This window comes from Geosmithia morbida, assembly GCF_012550715.1.
Source record: "Geosmithia morbida isolate 1262 chromosome Unknown scaffold_29, whole genome shotgun sequence".
NCBI classification, from domain to species: domain Eukaryota; kingdom Fungi; phylum Ascomycota; class Sordariomycetes; order Hypocreales; family Bionectriaceae; genus Geosmithia; species Geosmithia morbida.
Window position 1 is genome coordinate 986 of NW_023336216.1, and position 15,935 is coordinate 16,920.

General features: G+C 38.7%; 1 protein-coding gene across 1 annotated transcript; it reads right to left on the bottom strand.

Annotated features, from left to right (window-relative positions):
* Positions 1-487: 487 nt before the first annotated feature.
* On the bottom strand, positions 488-804 carry GMORB2_4948 (uncharacterized protein; the record flags this gene model as incomplete). The annotated part of the gene is made up of 2 exons (XM_035466922.1): positions 488-716; positions 746-804. Coding segments are annotated over 2 exons (288 nt in total), but the record flags the coding sequence as incomplete, so codon positions are not given.
* Between the last annotated feature and the right edge of the window lie 15,131 nt (positions 805-15,935).

The window sequence follows — 15,935 nt, forward strand, 5'->3', positions numbered from 1 at the left end:
ATGAAATATAATTGGCCGTGCCGATACGCTAGTAGGCGTCGAAATCGTATAGAATAACGTAACCCTAGTAGTTGAGCAGGACGTTCTCCAGCTTAAGGTTATAGTAAACAAAACCCGAGCCGTATAAGGCTTCTAGTGCGCACACGATCTCGGCTATATAGAAGCGCGAATCGTTAACGTTAATAGATTTCCCCCGCGCAAAAAGGTGCTAAAGGGTAGCACCGTAGAGAAAAGGCAGTATATAGTAGTAGTCTTTAGACGACTTAAGGTGGAACATGGGCGGAATAATGAAGGGGTGGTCCATGTGCGTAAGGGCCAAGACCTTAGCATGATGCTATTCCTAGAAGCTCTTCTCCTTATAGATCTTTATAGTCTTCTTGAGTGCGTAGACCCTACTTATATCCTTCTTAAGTACTTAAATTACTTTAGAAAAAGTGCTACAGTCTACCTCTTCGAGAAGATCGAAGTCTTCTATCTTTAGTGATTCCTATGCCGGCATATATTTAAGGCCTAGCATGATTTTACCGGTTCTCTTGGCGGTACCCTCGACGTAGGCAGTGATAGACGCTTGGTCTTGGAATTCGAGCTTAATGCGAGCGATCCCAAGCGATACGTTATTATAGGGATTTAGCTTGAAAAGATGAATAGCAAGCTCGCCCGTGCGGGTAACGTTAAATTTATATTTTGCCCCGTTCCACTTAGGGTTAGTGGAGTCACTATTAATCGGGTTAGTAGGGACTTATACCTTATTGCAATCGAGGCGAGCGGCGACACTCGCGGTAGAGTGATTGTAGGGAAGGAAAGCCTTATAGAGTGTAATAACAACGATAGCAGGCTCCTTTAACTAGAAATCCGTAAGAACGCCTAGTTCTATGGAAGCTTTGTTTAGTTAGCTCGCGGGGCTTGGTGTAATGTAGTATCGGGGGTAGCAAATCATACCTATATTAGTGGACATCCTTGTATTATAGCCTTACGCGTTAAAAAAATTGAAGATAGAAGTAGTAGTAGTGTTAAAGAAAGATAAAAAGATTAAGTACCCGAAGGAGGGAATATAACGGGCTTTTTATACTTAGAGAATTATAGAGCGGTCACTAATGCCGAGAGTATATAGGGATTGGCCGTTGCCTAGGGAAACTCTACTTCATTCGCCGAATAGAGAATATAAAATATCCTTTCGATAACGGTCTAGTTTAGTTAGATCGACGTGGGAAGGGTATACCGCAATCTAGGGGCGGCCTACCTAAACTATCGTAAAATTCGGGTAAGACGGATAGGTTGCCGCCTTATTTCCTCTTTCTAAGTTTATTATCCTACTATCGCCTCGCGCCTCTAGAAGAATAGCGACTTAGAATCGTACTACACTAAGTCTATCTATAAAACAAGATAGAGTATATCGGCTCTAAATCCATTATGGTCGGACCTAATTATCGTCTAAGCCGATCTAGCCTAGCTAAAATCAGTATAGCGAGTCGATCGATTCAGCCAATAGCGTGTTAGTGATAGCTAGTACGGGATGGTCGCAGGAGGCGTGTATAGGCCGAGACGTAGCTAGTTTCACTACGTCGTCTTCGTATTTAAAGACATACTCTAGAGAAGCTCGTATCTCGGCGGGTATTCTCCTCTAACGAGATATATATTAGCGCGGCTATATATAGGGCGTAGAAATGTATATATATATACTAGCCCCACTTTCTCTAGATCTATATATATATATAGCCATTGCTTTACGAGTATAGCCCATTATAGTCCGAGTCTAATGCGCGTATATCCCCTTATTATATATCTATCTTTTCGATATCACTAACATTACGTATATACACATATAGAGAGTAGAAGAAATAGGAATAGAAGATTGATCCTATTAGCTCACTATTCCCTACACCGTTCTGTTAGCTATAGTGACCACATAAGTCTATTGTTGAAGGTATGCTCCGCCACTTTATAGCATACATGAAGGAAATTGTAATAGCTATTACTGCCTATTTATTTGATTTCGGAAAGATAGGCATAGAAGTACCCGAAATACAATTAGACAAACGACTATTAAGCTATTAGAGATATTCCCCGGCTCTAGTTTATAAAGACCTTATGTATATGTATGCCCTCTACTTCTATTAACTAACCTATACTCCTAGTTACCGGCTTTATAGAGCTCTCGCAATGTGTTTATAAGAATCCTATCTCTTAGATAATGTTTCTATACTTAATTATATTCTGCGGGCACTATAGGTATTAACTTAATAATATCGGTATAACTTATAAAATTTACGGTGCTTGGATACTTAGTAAATGCGTCTCTTACGATACGGCACAACGCTTAAAAAGAAAATTTAGAAACCTTATACCCTAAGAGTGGGTCGTTCCCTTTGAATTTTTTAATGAAAGTAACTAACATTTAGGTAGAGGTGGCGCACGATACTTCTAGTATTATTGTTTTAGCGAAGACGGTTCGGCGAGTCGCTTGTTAACGAACCTTGGGTTTTAGTTTAGCGTGATATATTTAATAGCTATATTTTTTTTATAAGATATATTGAATTACGTACACTTAGAATTATTCGTAAATTAGATAAAGTTCTACGCGAACGGGAAGTAATAAAGACGAAGTTATATATCTAAGAAGACTTTCAATATATATATATACCTACTAGCGATTAATAGTTTAAAAAAAAAGTTTAATCACATCGTATAGGGATAGGCCGGTTAAGGTAAGGTATAGAGTATATATATGTATATATGGCCCTCGAGTGACGCTAAAATATATATAGCTACCCCTGCCACGCTCGACCGGGGGTGGACTTATATTGTCTCGTTGTCGAAGCGAAGGCTCGTTCCCGCGAGATTTCTCTACGCCACTACCTATAGAATTATCGAACGCAAGACCCCTAGCCATTTAAAGAATTATAAAAGTAGAAAATAGGAGTATTTGAAGATATATAGCCCTAGGGAATACTTATAGCTATAAACTGTTATAGACATATCTCTAAACCCCCGATAGCAACTAATAAGAACTATGCCGGGACACCTATACGCGGTCTTTTATGTATATAATGAGAGGAGTTTAAAGGGCTTTTAGTAAGGTTTTCCGTTTCGAGAGGGGATAATTAGGATAAATAATACTAAGCTTCGAATAGTAAGGAAAGAAAAAAGGTAGATAATTTTCCGTTTAGTGAGTGTTCTATACTAGCTAAAGTAGAAATACACGATTTCGAATATAGAAATAGCGATAAACGCCACGGCGGTAAGAGTAATCTAGCGGCCCTAGATCTTAATCCGAGCTTTAATGTTTAGAAAAATAAAGGAAGTAAGGAATCTAACTAGACTTAGTTGTCTCCTCTATAAAATATATTATATAATGGCTTATACACTACATTCCCCTATAAATATTTCGAGTTCCGTCTTTCTTAAACTCATTAGTATCTAGCAACTAATGATAATGTGTGGGTTTTCTATATATATTCTTCTAAGTTAGACTTCTTAGAGTTAAGATATATATTTAAGAGAATAATTATAGATATAAGGCTTACACTAAATAGTCTACTAAGAGTTTCGTGCGAAAATTTAGTGTTTAAAATTATAAACACGGGTATAGTTCATTACGGGAAATATAGTCTTTAAGACCTATTAAGCTATGCCGGGACTTATAAGAAGCCGGCGGCTGCTAGTGAAAGTTAAGGATACCTATCTCTTAAATGCGACTTCTATTTGCCTTGCTTACGCGGCTGATATCCGGTCTATAGGTAATAAACAGTTCTCCTACTAGATAGGCCCGATATCTCGTATAGGCCACTAAACATTGAACTTCTTTAGTGCCCCTTACCTTTTGTACGACGGCGACAATTATATATATACTAATTAATGGCAATTAATTTAACAAAACCCTAAATACGCAGACGGGTATATAGATTCACTAACCGCATTCTTAACGTAGTTAGACGCATAAGCGTTTAGTAGGCCCACTATCTCTATATCTAGAGATAATGGATCTAGGCCCCGTGCCACTAAGATCTAGAGCTAGTGATAGATACATATACCCTTAGCCCCCGGACCTACCATCCCTAGATCTAGAGCCGGTGGATCCCCTTAGCTATAGACGCACCAGCTCTAGATCTAGAGATAATAGATCCCCGGCCCAGACTGTGAGACCTACCTACATGCAATAGATATGGCACAAGATTTCCTAGACCTATCTTCTCCTTAAACACAAGATCGCCGTCTAGTAGAGACTAACTAAGGACATATCGATAGGAACTTAAATCACATTATAGCATCGGTTTTAACTATATATAGTTACTCGATTTATAGACCGCTTAGTGGAAGGTCCTGCATTCCCCTATGGTTATACACTTAGAAGGAACTTAAAAGAGGGGGGGATCCTATATAGTCAACGTGTTATAGAGAAATAAGGGAATCGAAAGGAGGGGGAGAGGTCGCCGGATTTAAATTAAGCATGACTTATGCGGTATATTGCGGGGCGAGGATACTAGAAATGGCGATTGCGAAGCAGGGATTGAGGAGTAACACTAAATAGGCCTAAGTAACATTGCTTAGGGTACTCGATATATCTTATCCTTTAATTAAACATTCCACGTCTGTCTATAGGTTTAGTGCTTGCTTATCTTAACTCGCTACTCTTTAGGGGTACTAACTAGAAGACGTAGCGACATAAATATAGGGCTTAACTATAAAGTGTTAAAAACCCGATACGAGCCGACTATAGATATAATATCCTAACTTCCTTATAAGCCACTTACCCTATTTTTCTATAGTCGCCGAGGATTTACGGGAAGTGTGAAGGTAGTGTAGGTTATAATCTAGTGTAGCGAAGTAGAATTTATATAGCGCGGGACGCGGACGACGAGAATTATAGACATAGAGATAATAAGACGTTAGCTTAAGGGCAGGAAACTCGCGCCTCTAGCGGAGATAACTACTAAATATTATAGTTAATAATTAGGAGCACGACAGCCCCTACGAGTAGTATGTCTAACGGTCTTAGCTTTACTCGTATATTAGAGTTCTCTAATAGATATCACTAATATTAAATTAACTTACGGCACGAACCTATAGTCTAGGATTTTAAAGCCTCGTTTCGTTAGACCTAGGCCGTCCCTAAGCCCCTTTTTAGTATAGGTGTGTGGCACAACTTAATTGGCTAGTGTAGGCAAGTATACTAAGGAGTTAGAAAATGGTCGGGACGACTAGAAATAGCGAGCATTATAGAGGTTAGAATCAGTCAATATTAGTACGTAGTTACGGTAACTAAGTAGCGACGGAGTATAACTTATACTAATAGGGGTATAGTTAAGTGTCCGCCCTAAGAGTAATGCTATATATAATAAATTATTTATATACTTTTTATTCTTATTTTAGTATAACTATAGATACCCTTACGTTTTTCTCGCTATTTAAGTTTTCTATTATATATAGACTTAACGATTAGGTAGGTGGTTGTCGATAAGGATAATTTGCTATCTATTTAAGTTAATTCAGACGTGTTTTTAGAGAACTTGTTCTATAGGCGTAAACGACGTAGTACCTATTCTTTATATAGATTATAGGTCCTTATAAAAGGCAATCGCCCCTAATGATTACTTTATATATATCTACCTATTAGCAATTTTATATACTACTATGATTTATCTCTACTAAAATCCCTAGACCTTAGCGACGAAGTGGCGGTTATAGAGGCCTAGACGACTACCGATTTCTAAAACAGTCGGTGTGTTCATCGCCGATAGAGACACCTATCTTTACGTTAACGAGGCATAATAGCATCGCGAGGACGAGCGAGATAATGCATTATATAGTGAGGTATATAGGGACACGCTACGAAGCGCTGCCCGCTACGACGCCGATAGAGACTATACTCCCCGAGACCTAGATTAGTGCCTTAAGGACCATTTCTCTCCACCGCCATTAACTAGCTGCCCTTAGTAGCGAGTGTGACGAGAGCCCTAGGTATATAAACCTCGGGATCGCGAGATGCCCCTAAATCTACTCACTGCCGTTTATAGTTATTGCCTAGACGCCGGTACTAAAAATCAGACATTCGGCCGAGATTGCGAGAAGTAGTATGCCTACTAAGAGGCGCCTACTTTTAGTTAGGAGTAGATTAAAGATAAAGAATAACTACTTATCGGATTAGCTAGGATAGTGTAAGTCACGATAGAATACTTACGTTAATAAATATAGCGAGAGACGCAATAGTATATTTCTAGGCGATAAGGAAGGGTAGGCGTCTATCGATATAGAATAGCACCGCATATAGAATGGCGGCAGTGAATAGCATACTAGACACTAAGGTCGTATAGATTAGGCTATGCCTTACGGTATTAGGGTCTCTAAGTTTCTATTAGAAGCCGATTAGAACGGCGAATAAAATAATAGTAACTAAAGAAGCGGAAACCGCTTTAACGACTTCGAGGTCTATTTTAGGGAAAGTAAAGAACGATTAGGAGAATAGAAAGAGGCTTAGCTTCCTACTACTTATAAGATACGACTAGGACGGCAACTATAGACATTTATCGTTTTCTTATATAGTCGGACCCGATTATCGTCTAGGCCGATCTAGCTTAGCTAAAATTAGACTAGTGTGACGGGACGTTAGTGCGGCAGCCCTTATTACCTTTTGAGGAGAGTGTGCCAGTGACTACCGTAACCTTAATATAAGCGTGTGCGATATCTACTTAGTTTTTTAGAGTAAAGGGTAAGGAGGGTGGGTATAGGCCTAGTGAAATCAAGTGGGATCTTTAAATAGTAATAGTGACTTAAATATCCACACTAGGCCCCTTATAGTCGCGTAATAACCGTACCGAAGTCCACGAAAGGGGCCTATATGCTTTCACTCTATAGCTAACTATATATAATATAAGAAATAAGTATCGCTCTTATTAAACACCCTTCTCTCGATATATATTACGCCGACGTAATTACTACTTCCACTTCCTCTATTATATTCTATACTATATTAGTCGCTTTATAGAGGGACCTTTAAGAAAATAGTCTGCCTAGTCTAGAAGATTGTCGCTTGCCCGAGCCTTAAGAGCTTAAAACTATACTATAAAGGGTTTAATGTCGATATCGGGTGCACTATATCCACGGTTTCTAATTATACTAACTATCTCCTCTTCCCTAAGAGTAAGAAAACGCTAATATTAATATATAGGGAAGGAATACGGACTATTAACGCTCGAGTTACCACCCGGTCGCGCCTTTTCATATTTCTAAAGATTGCGGAAGGATACCCCTATCTTACCTACTAGGGAACTAGGAATTTAGATTAACTAGAAAGGTAGTAGGTAGAGTAACCGGGTATAGAAGTCTAACTAATAAGTACTTTAAACATTATTAGACCTATTACGCATTGATTTCGTATATATAGAAAGGAGGTTATTATTGCGATTAGTAACGGGCTTATAGTAATTTATAAAGACTTAGCGTCCTTTTCATACCCTTAAGGATATACGCACGTAAAAGACGCGATAACCTATTATTCGATTCTATAGTAGAGGAGGGGAGAGGAAAGCGCCTAAAGATAGCGTAAAGAAGATAAAGTAGATTAATATCTATACGTAGTATTCGGGTAAGACTACGCTATCTCCCGGCTTATATATTAATCCCTAATCTAATCTCTAAGGGTGCTAGGTAGTTATAGTGTTACGGCCCGTTATGCGACCTTTACGTGCACCCTATAATTTCCTTACTTATCACCACTACATTCACTTATACGCAACATCACTAACTAAGCGATCACCTTAATTACCTAGCGATTATAATAATCACTACCTATAATCATTCTATTCTCTTAATAATCACCTAGTATATAGTCAACCTTATTTCTATAACCTAGTCACTCTCTACCTAGCTATTAATAATAAAGTCAACGCTTCTATTAAAACTAGTTCCTAATATAAGCACCTACGCCTATAACTGCCTTATTACTTAGTTCGATATCTTAATTGTCTCGCCGATATAAAACGACATTATCTCTATCTACCCTATAGTTTAGAGCTAACCTAACGTCACACTTCTAAAGCCTCTTTAGGGGATAGTATCTCGATAATGCCAATATAGTAGACGTTTCTAATATAGACATTTATAGTGTCACTAGCTTTAACGAACTAATCCCTAGTTATGTGTTAATAGCCTTAGGCCATATTGGTCACGTGTTTTAGCCAGCCTACACACACATAGCTCACTTTCCTATATATTAGCTAGCTAGCTTATTATTATTATTATCACCTTCGTTCTCTAGGCTTCTTATACTATATTCCTCGTGCCTTAACATTATAAGAAGGCTAATAAAGCTCTACCGTAACGTAAGTTCGTAAGATTCTAACGAGTAAGGGCCACATAACCCCGTCGGTAAATGGTATCTATTGGATACAGGCCTTAGGTTAGATTAATAGGATTTCGAGTCACTTTAGGGTAAGGCGTAGTGACTCGTAGCTAAATTGTTTAAAAGTTAATATAAGAAACGGTTACTATCTTCCCTATCCATCGATATATCTAGATAGAGATTTTATATCCTTTCTACCTCCTATACCTTATATTTATAAAAACCGCATTATTACATTCTCTCTATCTCCGTTACTAACCTTAGGATTAGATAATTATTTAACGACGAGTTAATTCGAAGATTATCTAATATATGCGTTTATAAATTGGCCAAATCGATACGACGCCCTTAACTCGGAAAATAGTATAGGGAACCGGTACCTTAAATTCACTAACTAGGCAATAGGGGTATTAAGTTAGATACTATAGGGTTTCCGTAATATAGATAGAGGCGTTATATACTCTATAATAATGCTAGTAAGATATATACCGCGTTAGAAATTTAAATTTAAGTATCTATTACCGTGTTTTAAACTAGATATAGTAGGTAACTATAATCACCGATACGCATTAACACTCTATCTCGCTTTATTATTTGAAGTACTTTACCTAATGTTAGATATATACGCTGCCTATTTTGTCCCTACTTTAGCTATAGATAATAGGTAGAGTAGGTCATTTTAAGCAAGCGTCTAGCTTTAGGCGCCGTAGATACGTTTTATTATATTTATATAGATATAAAACCATTTACTTAAATAGTAAAATGAATTCTTTTTATACACCTATATTTAAAGTTTTATATTCTCTCTATAAATCATAACTTCTACTCTATAAGGTATATCTCTTTACTAACTTCTTTATATCGATAAGTAAAAGTGCTTCGCCGATTTCTCTTAAGAGTTTTAGTTATAAATAAACGAAGACCTATAATATAGTCTCTATATAGAGAAAAGGGATAGCATTATATAGCAAAACTCTTAACTATCTCTAGAAGCGCTCCTTTATAAAACTTTATTTAGAAAATATAAGAAGTACAATACTATAGAGGATACGGACGTATAGTCTAAATTTCGTCGTTTAGTAGTAACGGGGCATAAGCACTTTATAACTCTAAAAACTATCGAGTTAATCTAGGGTAAAACGTTATAGTCTACTATAAATGGTGTATAAATAAAGGCATAAACTTTCTTAAAGCTCTCTAGTCCTATACTAAGTAAAGGAAAAACTTTAAATAGTTTATATATACTCTTCTTCCTATGCTCGTAGAGCGTTATAAGAACGAAAGGCACTATAAAAATTGTATCGTAGACAGCCTCGCGTCCTAAGAGGTAGAGAAGGCTTCTAAAGCGTAATATAGAGTAGCTAATTCAATTATAATTATACTTATAACTTTACGTGTTGAATTAGTGTATTAGATTGGCAAATTATATATCTATAATAAGATTTTTTTTAATATAATTAGTAAAAGGTCTTAGTACGAATAGCACTACTTATAGATTATTACCTAGGGGTAGCTCTTATATAGCGAACACTAAGCCTTCTTAGCCTAAGTATTAGTATAGGCGGTAAGGGACTTGTAGGCGGTAGACCTAGCATTAAGAGCCACCCCTCCTCTATCGACAGACTTAGTGCGGCTAGGTAAGCCGAGTTAGTGGTTTGTCCCGGCCACCTAGTAGTGGTTCTCTACGGGCTAGTCGGGTTTTATATATATAGAAAGACACTAAATAGAATAGTAAGCACGACCGCTAGGGCTATAGTAGTTTAATAGGATCCTATCGTCGATTTAGATATAGAACGTTAAAGAATATAATAGTGATATTAGATTATAGTAAGCCTATAAAGGGCACGGGGTTTATATACATCGAGGATAAGCTTCTTAATATAAAGGAGATAACGTTATCTTAAAAAAATTATAAATCCTCTTAATGTTAATGCTAATCCCTCTAAGCGTTTATTAATGCACGCCTATTATATACTCGCTCGATGTATATTATTTTCTCCTCCCGTCCTAACCCCGCCCTTATAAATGCTAATTATTACGCGACACTTTTTATACTTCTATATCTTTAGTAAAAAAAAAAAATTAATATAGAGACCTTAAGCTTAAGAGTAAGTGGCATTTTTAAAACATAATTATTTAAATCTAATAAAATACTAGATTAACTACTATAAGTCACCTCGGCCCTACCGTAAAAGATTTACTAGCGATTTACGAGCGCATTAAGGAAGTTATAGATAATATCGCTATCGCGAGCGAGTAGAAAAAGGACTTACTTAAGATAATAGAAGGAGTTAGGAAAGTTAATATAGATTTAATATTAAGTTCTACTTCTATATCGAGGGAAGAAAGAGATATAGCGGAGACGATAGCTATTGCCGATTAGGTAGACTAGCTACGGTCGGACCTTATTGAAATCGATAAAAAGCTAGCACTTCTAGTGCTTAAGCTTAAGGGGCTTAGGGAAGAGCAGAAGGCTTCCTAGCTCGCTAGTGCACGCTAACGGGCTATATTAGGTTCTTCTATTTAGAATAACACTACCTACCTCGTTCCTTTTTACGATATTTCTATAGCTTTATATTCCACTCCCTCCTACGCTTACTCGCTTTATCTTTAACAACTAGCCCCTCGCGTTTAAGATACTATATATAGTTCTCTAAAGATTATAGTAGTCGCTCGACCTCTACGCGTTTAGTCTAGCCTAATTCCGAATCTACTACTATTTCCCTCTCTACCTTATTTCTATAAAGTATAGGGAAGATAGAGCGGTAGTAGACGTAGACTAAGCTAGATAGCTCGCGTAAGATATAGAAAATGGCTAACCTTATATATAGTGACCCTTTATCCTACTCGCCAAACCAGTCATTCTATAAGAGCTCCTAGCTACTATTTTCTTTTCCTTAAGTAAGCACGTCGTAAAACTCGGCTAGTATAGTCTCTCTAGTAGGACCGTATAGGCGTAAGAGTAACTCTTACGATATATCGGGGTTATAGCCTATAATCTAGGACGGTGGATAGAAAAGCTTAAGCGGAACTATATAAGAAAATTCCTAGTCGACGAGTCCTATAATGTAGAAATTTTTATCGATAAAAATGTTTCGAAGTTAGAGATCTATATATATAAAGATAAAGGTAGTCGATTTAGTATTAATAATAGCGCGGGCTTCGCGGGCAATAGAATAGAATATAAAAACCTTTAACTTAGTAGTATTATGCGTTACTCCTTAACCTAGAAGTTAACACGCTCTCTATAGAATATCGAGGTAATATTCTAGAAGCTCTCCCGCATTGTCGGCGGTCTTCTAATATAGTGTTATAGCGCTTTTCCACTAATATTCATTCGCTACTATTAAATGTATAGGCCCTATGATTTTATAGCCGCTATTGCTAATAAGGGAGCCCCTAGTGTAGAACTAAAGCTGCTATAGCTAAGCCATAAAATCGATAAGATTAGTGAAGAGATTCCTACGCTAGGCCGTTGAAGATTCTAATAATGTCTTATTATCGAGTTACTATCCGCGAATAACACTTATAATAATAAAGGGTGTCTTTACACTAGGAATAATATAGTCGTCCGTGCTATACGCCAATATCTAAGATATAGGAATAGTAGTGTTACGCTTAATGTGCCTACTATCTAATTAGCTATAAAGGGATAGCATTATATAGAGAGTAGTACTATATTATTGTAATCTCACTCTATATCTTTTCCCCTAAAGAGATAACGATAGGGGCGATAGGAATCTAGATAATGTATTTAAACTTATTATTGTCTAGCCGCATAAAGAAACAGACATTAAATCCGCTGTGTAACTCCTTAAAAATGCTCTAAGGTCGACGTCCGGTATGCCTCGACATTAGACTAGAGACTACATCCCTATCTACTCTACTTAAGAACTAAGAGATAGAGTCGTTAACCTATTCTTTTATAGGCGGTAAGACGATAGATTGATTGCGAGTACCACTACCGCTCTATGCGTAGCAGTCCTATAGCACGAGGTAGCTAAGATATCTTCTAAAAGCCCTAGAGATACGCTTAAGAATAAGCGAAAGCTACTAGAATATAGAAAAACGTAGAAGAAAGGTGCCCTACATTTTTAGTGATAATGTAGCATAATTGCTATAATATAGAGAAAGGGGAATATAGGGTACACGGTTACTATTTAGTTTCATTATTGCCTAAGGCATTAACGGCTAGAAGTATATATACTTTCCCCCCCTTTTTTTTTCTTTTCTTCCCCTATTAAAATATAGTTTAAAAATATTAGTACTAATCTAGATTATATTAATACTCTAGTCTATTACCTACACGTACTCCTCTTCTAATAAAGGGCTTATGCGTTATAATCTAGTTATTCTTCTTCTATATAACTATCATAATAGGTTAGATCTAGCGTTAATATAGTTAGTAGTACCCCTTACGGTGTCGGACTAACTAATTTTCCGGCCTTACTAGTAACCTAAAAAAATAAGAATAAATAAAAAGGATAAACTAGGGATAAAAAACTTAATGAGAGTGAATGCTTTAGAAGGAAATCAAGAAGAGCTAATATAGACGCGTATACCGCTCGAAGCGCCTAATATTCTATTATTAGTTAATATAGCGAAGTATATATATACTCGTAGTCGTTAGCGGTAACGGAAAAGCTACGGTAAATAAATTAGATTACGGATAAAATGGTAACGAACGGTCAATAACGTCCAAAAAGTATAAAATGCGTAAATAGAACCTAAATATGCCATTTTTAGAATGTGTGTAACGCTACCACGGGCGTAGCTTTCTAATTCCTCTAAATCTCCGTCACGTGCACCACTCTAGGCTATAGTCCGCCCCACCTCTAGAAGAAATAGATATACCCTAACTGCCATCCTCTAGGTACTGTTTTTTTTTAATGAACATGTCTATAGTTGTTCACACGATACACCTTTGCATTCCTACATCCCTATCTCGCTAATGATAGAAATACCGCATATATTGGTGAATTACCTGGACGCTGCGCGAGTACGTGGTGCGAAACAAATACCAGGCAGAGATCACGAAATCGTCTTGACAAAATCACTTGAGACTTGATAGGATCACTTGATTACCGTGGGGTAGATACGTCTGGTTACGCAGAGCGGTCGCAGCAGGCAATTACGTTGGAATGTTTGCTCTCTTTGGACTTTGTCAACAGCTGGAGAGCAGTTGTAAAGTATCAGTGTTCTCGTCCCATCCGTTTGATTCTTCCAAGCTCTCCCGTGTCAGGGGTTGATTGCATAGGGCGTTCCACCCATCATGTAGCATCGGAATAAATATCTTCCATCATTCGTGGGCGGAGCCCCGATCAACCGATAATCATACTTGTACTTCGCATCTTCATTTTCCACTCGTCACTCCGAGTTTGTATAAAGATCTCACTATGGATAGCATTGGTTCTACCTGCACTATCGAAGAATTTGAAAAAGGTGTTGTCTTGAAGAGACGTCTACAGGGCTGCCATCCAGAATACGCCAGCAAGGTAGATCGATGCTTCTCCGTCGAGCCTCTGATCCTTGAGAAGTTAGCCGGCCACCAGCGGATCGTCCCGTAAGTTGATCGCCTACTAAACACTGAATGTGTATTAATACCTTCCTATCTAGCTACATCGGACGCCATCCTGACGGCATTCTACTTGGCGAAGCGAGCCATGGCAATCTTCATTCATACCTACAACATAATAACGCGGTTTCAGTCGCGCAACGGATGCTATGGTGCAGACAGATCGCAGATGCCGTGGCCTACATCCACAGCCGTGGAGTAATACACTCAGATTTAAAACCGCGAAATATCCTTGTCCACGAAAAGTCGACCGGACAGCTCGATCTTCTCCTCTGCGACTTTGGGGGGGCAACGTGCGCCGAGCTTGGCCTGGACGGCGGGTGCTTACCGGATGGCCCTTTTTATAACCCGGCAATCGGTTTGGACCCTGTTCCTAGTCATGATATCTTTGGGCTGGGCTCTATCATGTATACTATTATGACTGGACATATGCCTTACCGGCTCTCGATGGACCCAATGAGCCCTGATGAGAAGTTTGAGTATGAGGAATGCGTCGAATCTATGATCGTACGACAAGAGTTTCCAGATGTTGAGTCTATCCCCGGCGGCAGTGTCATGATGAGCTGTTGGAAGATGGAGTATAGTTCAGCCGATCAAGTTGTTCAAGCGCTAGATGCATGTGAGAGGGGCATATTGGACAGGTGGATGCGTGCGATTGTTCTGCTAGCAGAGCAATGTATGCTGCGCATCGCGAGCGCTTTTTTCTCTCGTAGGGGGTGATAGAAATGGAGTTCTACGATTTTGCAGGCACAGCCGACGTGTTGGTCAACCACGAGGGTAAATTTAGGGAATTCCATAAACTTCTCTACCCGTAAACCCGTGAGTGCAGGGCCATTTTGCAGCTCTAGAGCTATGTGGTGGACAGCCAGTCTAGGGTCGCCGAAATTATCACTTGATATAAAAATCGGATGATACCACCGTACTTGATTATTACTCTTGTTGAGAACAAACATCTAACAATCCAGTGCACATTCTAACGCATTATCTTCCATTAACGTCCTAGGAGAATCCATAACCAGCACCACCCCACAGACGTTCAACAAGCGAATTCTAAAGCATGAGTCTGTCTTGCGCTACTTTGAGCAGGTTGATGATAGACATATACCTGGATGAGCGAGGTCGGTATCGTGTGTGACCGCAGGCGCAATGTACTCTACGTACAATATCTGTCAACTTTTAGTCCTTCTCGAATCGTCGATAGAAGCTTACAGTTGCTGTTTCCTACACCACAAACTCTGCACGTATACTGCCCACACGCATCTCTGACCCTGCTAGATCCTAGCTCGGTCACCTGGACAACATGGTTGGGTTTGTTCGGATCATCGCATCTATCAAACTTGACGGTTTGCCTCAGACCCCGGGTACCGCAGGAGTAGATTTTAATTGAAACGTATTGTCTGCACATCATAAGATGAATGGAGTAAATGAGTTTAATAACCCAATGGTTGTGGGTAGGCGACCAATATCTTTATACGATTACATGTCATATGCGCAGTACCTCGGGACATCAGCCTGAGAATATCGCTGGCGAATTACAACGAAACACGTTAACCTCCTAAGCATGCTACTCACGCAAGGAGCCCAACGCATGACCTGTGGAGCGGATGAGACGGGGGTGGAAAGGCTGAAAGGTCAGGCATCGAACATTTTGCAACAACCGATCTGAGTTCCATGAAGTTCAGCCGCCAAAAGACGAGCGCCATGTCATGATCTCGCAATAATGCAGTGTACTTATAGACGGCTATGTGATAATATGACTTCATCGTTACTACTGATTGACTCGACTTCATACAGTCTTTCCCTTTGCATTACCAAGATTACCTGGCAGGAGGTTGTCGCTTAGAAGGAGGAGGACCTACAACGTCTGGCACATTGGAGACAGTCATAGAGAGGACTGAAGTAACAAGGGACAAGAAAGTAAATTTTGGAGAACGAATTGTAAAAGCAAAGTCATTAAAAATTTAAGAGGCCATCTCACAGTTTGACAAAAGGCAGTCAAAACCAACACATTGTTAACAGAAC